Source organism: Erigeron canadensis, chromosome 2, assembly GCF_010389155.1.
Source record: "Erigeron canadensis isolate Cc75 chromosome 2, C_canadensis_v1, whole genome shotgun sequence".
Classification (NCBI taxonomy): domain Eukaryota; kingdom Viridiplantae; phylum Streptophyta; class Magnoliopsida; order Asterales; family Asteraceae; genus Erigeron; species Erigeron canadensis.
The window spans coordinates 9226184-9232326 of record NC_057762.1 but is presented as its reverse complement, the minus strand read 5'-3'; the positions used below and the strand labels follow the sequence as shown (position 1 = coordinate 9232326).

Genomic DNA, 6143 nt, shown 5'->3' with positions numbered 1-6143 from the left:
AATGTTAGCAATTTGACAATCATTTCTGATAGGGCAAACTCAATAGATATGGCTATTAGAAGGTGTTTTCCAGATGCTTTTTATGGGCTTTGTGCTGTTCATTTGCTTAGAAATCTATGTTAAAATTATAAAATGGTGTTAAATTATAAAATCTAGTTTTGGAAGGGGTATTAGTGTTAAGTTAGTGATTTGTATAAATACCCCTCCCTTAAGTCATTTATGACTAACCTTGTAATAAGCCTTGGATAATAATTCTATACATCCTTCTCTCTAAGATTATTTTCTCTCTCTAGATTATCTCTAACCTCCAATCACCCTCACACACTAAAACACACATAACCCTAGAATCCACCATTGTTACACATATTACGCTCAAGTTTATTCTTTACAATCTAAAACCAAGGTCTGCTAATATAAAACATCACTCGTGGACATACTTGAAAGCGGTGAAAGCTTATCGAGAAGTGGAATTTAATAGGCATATAAATCGTTTGAGACATGTTGTACCTTATCGTGCTCAAACACTACAAGAGGTTGGGTTTGAAAGATGGTCAAGCGTATACTCACTTGGAACAAGGTATGGTTTCATGACATTTAATAGTGCATAATCAATCAACTCTCTAAGTCGTCATTCAAGAGAATTACCCATTACCATGTTAATGGAGTATTTCCGTGCATCTCTTCAATAGTGGTATAATAGGAAAAGAAATGTTGCAGGTATTATTTTTTTTAACAATCTCGCTTATTATTACCACTGTCTGTAAATGATGATAGATTCTAACTAAATTACTTCTTTAAATGTACAGAAACATTGGAACATCGTGTTACACCATAGACCGATAAAAAGATTGCAAAACGTGTTGTGAAGTCAACATCATGGAGAGTTGAACCATGTTCAAATACATTGTTTGAAGTTATAGATCATAAGCTGAATGGGCTTGTCGATCTTTATGCAAAGACGTGTACTTGTGGGAAATGACAAATTTCTGGTTTTTCATGTGGCGATGTTATAAAAGGTGCTCTTCATCTAAACCAAGATGATTCAACTGTATACGCTATGGACTGCTACACTTCGGAAATATATCGACAAACTTATGCCGAGATTGTCTATCCTATACCACATCCTTCTGAATGGGAGATATTAGATGACTTACGAACAATTTTGCCACTAGTTATGGACAAAAGGCTAAATGGCCGTCCCAAAAACCGCAATCGTATACCGTCTAAGGATGATGAGAAGAAGACAACAACAAGCGGTTGTTGCAAGGAACGTGGTCATACGAGGTTGACTTGTGGTGCACCCATGCCATTACAAACATCTTTCCTTCATCGAGAGAGTATGGATCCTCATCAAAATCAAAACGGAAATCTAAATCTCAATCAAAATGGAAATCACACTCATCTCCTTTCGAGACTATTAATTTGAGGGATTTTTAGATGCAAACGTTGTGTTGTATTATGTATTGAAGTTACATTGTTATCGAAATTCTGAAGCTTTGTATTCATGGATTTTGTATAAACTAGTATGTTTTTTTTATTTTTTGTTAACAAAATTGTAAAAATAAACATAAATTGAAAATTTTTTTTACATAATCTCAATATGCAGCAGGATCTTATTGTGATTCTATGATCTCATTGCGATCTTGTAAGATCTCATTGCGACCTTCCGATGTTGCGATTCTCGTATTGTGATTCTCAAGAATCTTATTGCGATTCTCATGATCTTATTGCGATTCTCATGATCTTATTGCGATTCTTGCACATTATTGCGATTTATATGACTATTTTGTGATAATCCGAAAAAACTTGGCTATTTTGATATGATCGCAACGAAAATTGGCTATTGTACTAATTTTCTCGTTATGTATTTGTTTTTCTAATTTAGTAGTTGTAATTATTTTTATTATTGGTTTTCAACTTAATATATGTGGGATTTATTGTTATTATAAATGATGGTGTGACATCAACAAATTAAGATTTCAACATAGAGTTAATGATAAAAATGGTTCAAAGTTAATGTATTGATGTCTATATATTGAGATTCGATGTGTGGGGAATAAGATAGTCTTATCACCGACATATTCAAACCTTTATTAGAAGGTTACTCGCACAATGCGACGGCAGCAACTGATGGCGTCGGTGTTGGTGACCTAGCGATGTTTTTATTAATTTAAAAGTAATTGATTTAATGGGAGTAATGTAAAAGTAATTGATTTCATTAAGGGTATTATGGGTATATTATGTGAAGATATTTAAATTTGTTAATAAAAGAGAAGGGTAATTCAAGTATTTCAAAGGCTGAAAGTTAAAAGATGAGAAAAGGGTGTTTACATTACAGGGGGTATAGATAAAGCATAAGTTTTTTTTTTTTTTAAACTTTTATGTTTTTAAAAAGTCATGAATACCGTTAAATTTTTATATCATCTACATCTAATACATACAGAAATACTTGAAGTGCTCTCTTAGCAAATCCTACTCTCAACCAGTAAAACAAATAAGACACACAACAGCAACCCCCCTTCTCACTCTCTCTCCATACGCTCAAACACTCTTTCTACTCTTTCTCTCTTACCGTCGCTACGCACGAGTACTCATCTAGTTGGTATGTATTCATACACTATAAACAATGTTGCATTTATCTATACTTTAAGTTAGTGTGAACAAATTAAAAATTTTGTTACGCTTTTATGTTTGTAAAAATATGTAGAAATACAAGTGTGTAGAAATATCTCCACACTAAAAAGTATGTAGAACTAAAAGTTCTCACTTTTTAGTGTAAACTTTCATAATTAGTTTGTAACACATCATTTGTCCACGCTAACTTTTTAGTTACTGTGGAGAAATGAGGTGTTACAAAATAATTATGAAAGTTTACACTAAAAGTGTGAACTTTTAGTTTTACACATTTTTTAGTGTGGAGATATTTTTACACACTTGTATGTGTACATATTTTTACATACATAAAAGCGTGACAATTTTTAATTTATTCACGGTAACTAACAATGTTAACAAATGCAACATTATTTGTACTGATAGTACGGTGGTATCGATCCTATTAGTTGTCTTAATTTGTCATTATGTGCGGTTGTTTATCTACTAACTCTTGACCATAAAATATATAGTTAAACCAAAAAAAATAATACTAAATATACAGCTCATTCATACTTAATGTGTCAAGTTGTTTGATTAAAAAAAAAGGATGATAGATAACTAGACAGGAAGGTTAATTGGCTATATATGCACAACGCCTGCATCATCGATCACTAATTAATGATTATGATCATAACAATCGCTTAAAAATAATTATGTCGTCTTCCGTGAAACGGTTTGATCACTTAAAAATCCCTCTTGCGGATATAAAAGCGGCCACCAACAACTTCAGTGAAAGAAGTCGTTGTGCAATCGATGAGTTCAGTACAACTTACAGAGGATCTCTCTTGGTTGGTGGTGAGTCTATTCCTATCTCTGCACGGAGGCTATATCGTAGGGATGGTTATGGGTATGGAGAAGTTGAGTTCTGGAGGGAAATTACGCTGCTTTCTTGCCTCAAACATGAAAATATTGTGTCGAATATTGGGTATTGTGATGAGGAGGAAGATAATTATAAGTACATCATCATAAACAAGCAAGAGACCCACGAAAGTCTGGATGAATATATTCGTCCCAGAATGATTATGATCGGATGGAATCAAAGATTGAGAGTAAGTGTTGGTATTGCGCGTGCATTGAGTTACATTCATTACGATGAGGGACGCGATCTAAGCATCATACATAATGACATCAAAAGCTCCACAATTTTATTGGATGAAAACTTCGAGCCTAAGCTATCCAGTTTTGGGTTTTCCAAGATTATTTCAGTATCCGAAAGGTACGGTTCTCATAACGCTGTATTATATTATTGTGCTAAAACTGAGTATATGGATCCGGCATACAAGAAAACTGGAGAGGTGAGCCATAAATCTGATGTGTACAGTTTGGGCATAGTGTTATTTGAACTCTTGTGCGGGAGGTTAGCCATTGATAATCCCCCAGGACAACTCGATAGTTTTGAGACGATAGCTAAGTACCATTACGAAAATGGAAATTTAGGTCGTTTGATTGATCCGGCTCTGAGGGAAGATCAGGACATGGAATCATTTAAATCGTTCTCCGAAACAGCGTATTCTTGCTTGAATCAAGACCCATTGAAACGACCAAATATACGTCAGATTGTCAGACTACTTGAGAAAGCTTTGGAACTTCGACAGAGACATGAAAATCCGGTAATTAGAAACAAGTTAGATTATGTGTTTTTGTTCTTTGAAATTTAAAGTTGTAATTACCTGTAGTATTTTATTTCTTTTGTTTCAGTTGACACCAGAAATACGACCAGTTGTTGACGTTGAAGATACATCATACAGGAGATTGGAGGTAATTTATAATTGATTTTCCTATACATTGATACTACATTATTTTCCCGCGTAATACTATTACGCGAGATAAATATATTAAGTTTTCATTTTTATTTCAAATTTTGAGTTACGTAAAGTTTGGTTAAATCAAGTAAATTGGTTGACAATTTTGAGTTACATTATGTTGCAGCATTTGGAACATAATCGTTATAAGTTGAATTTTCTAAACGTTGTCAAAAATTTAAACATTTTCATTAAATTTAGAAATAAAATGAAATAAATTTACCGGCGTTACACATGGGATCAACGGTTCACATCAATCTACCCTTTTCTTTAAATGAAATTTCAAAAAACATATTATCTTCTTATCTTTACTCCTTTATAAAACAAATTACCTTTCTTCTCTTTTCAACATTTTCTTAAAAAAATCCAATCCCTTCACTTCAACCCATGCTCAACTCACATACTACATCTACATCATATATTTTTCAACTCTATCTATTCAAACTATCACTCTTATTTATCATACTATTAATGAAATTATTTACAACACATATCCTTTAACCCTCAAATAACTAAATTACCACTTTTACATCAATTACTTTACATTAATAATCACATCGTTATCGCCCCATTGCACCACTCGTCGCCGCTACCGCCGCTGAATTGAACAAGTACCTCTCCCGTTTATATAAAATCAAATACCCGATTATAAATCTTAAACTACAATATGTATCCATTTAATTAATAAAATAACATATTTATTTTATGTGTTTTGTTTAAATATTCTAACTTCGAATAACAAATTAGATAATGTAACTGCCACATTTATGTGTTTCGTTCGGGTATTTTTTTCATATTTTATAAAAAAAATTTCTTTTTTTGGAATTTTTTGTCATAATATAAATAGGAATTGTTCTTGCATTCAAATTTAAATATAAGTAAAAAAACTTAACTTAGTTAATAAGAAATATAATGGTTGCGGTTAAAAATTAAAACTCATTATGTTTTTATAACTATATATCAAGTATCTAATCTAATATTTAATATATCGAATGACATGCCTTTTCTTTTAATAATAATAAATAGTTATTTATATTAACCACTGGCTTAAACCTCAGTGGCCAGGGGTGATTACACGTCCCATTATGTGGGGCCCCGGTGGGTTTTCTCCTAAGGTTGTGGGTTCGAGCATCGGCTAACACAATCCTTGAGTTTCCCATCTAGGAATTTTCCACAAGGAGGGGGGCTGAGAGACTGCACCTTATGCTCAGCATATCGCGAGGTCCAACGATAGTTGGTTAAAATTTCCTCCAACCACGTCTGAGTCGAAATACACCTTTAAAAAAAAAATTTATTTATATTAGTTAAATAATAATTAAATAATTTAGAAGACTTTAATATATATATATATATATATAATAATTGTAAATGATTTTGGTAACTTAATTAAGTTATATAATACAAATCGATCTATGGCTTCATGTAATTTTTTTATAATATTATTATATTAATGTTATTATTTATTTATGGTATATTAATATAATCAAGAAGGATATATTTTGACAAAACACATAAAATATAAGTATTACTAATGTCATTCATTAAAGATAAAATAATTAAATTTGATCTAATGACTCTAAATTAAGAATGGAATCCATCCAAAGGTTCTTATTTGTTTAAGAATAAATTTAGGACTTTGTTATATATATATATATATATATATATATATATTGGTAGATGGTTTGTAAT

General features: G+C 31.7%; 1 protein-coding gene across 1 annotated transcript; it reads left to right on the top strand.

Moving 5' to 3' along the window:
* The first annotated feature begins 3305 nt into the window (after positions 1-3305).
* On the top strand, positions 3306-4425 carry LOC122587666 (receptor-like protein kinase FERONIA). Its single transcript, XM_043759835.1, has 2 exons — positions 3306-4262; positions 4351-4425. Exons 1-2 carry the CDS (start codon positions 3306-3308, stop codon positions 4423-4425), a joined length of 1032 nt encoding a protein of 343 aa, XP_043615770.1.
* Positions 4426-6143: the final 1718 nt, after the last annotated feature.

Bases quoted from the DNA above. Each gene is read 5' to 3' on its own strand.
- LOC122587666 (XM_043759835.1), top strand. From the start codon at position 3,306: ATGTCGTCTTCCGTGAAACGGTTTGATCACTTAAAAATCCCTCTTGCG. The intron at 4,263-4,350 runs GTAATTAGAAAC...CTTTTGTTTCAG, and splicing joins GACAGAGACATGAAAATCCG to TTGACACCAGAAATACGACC.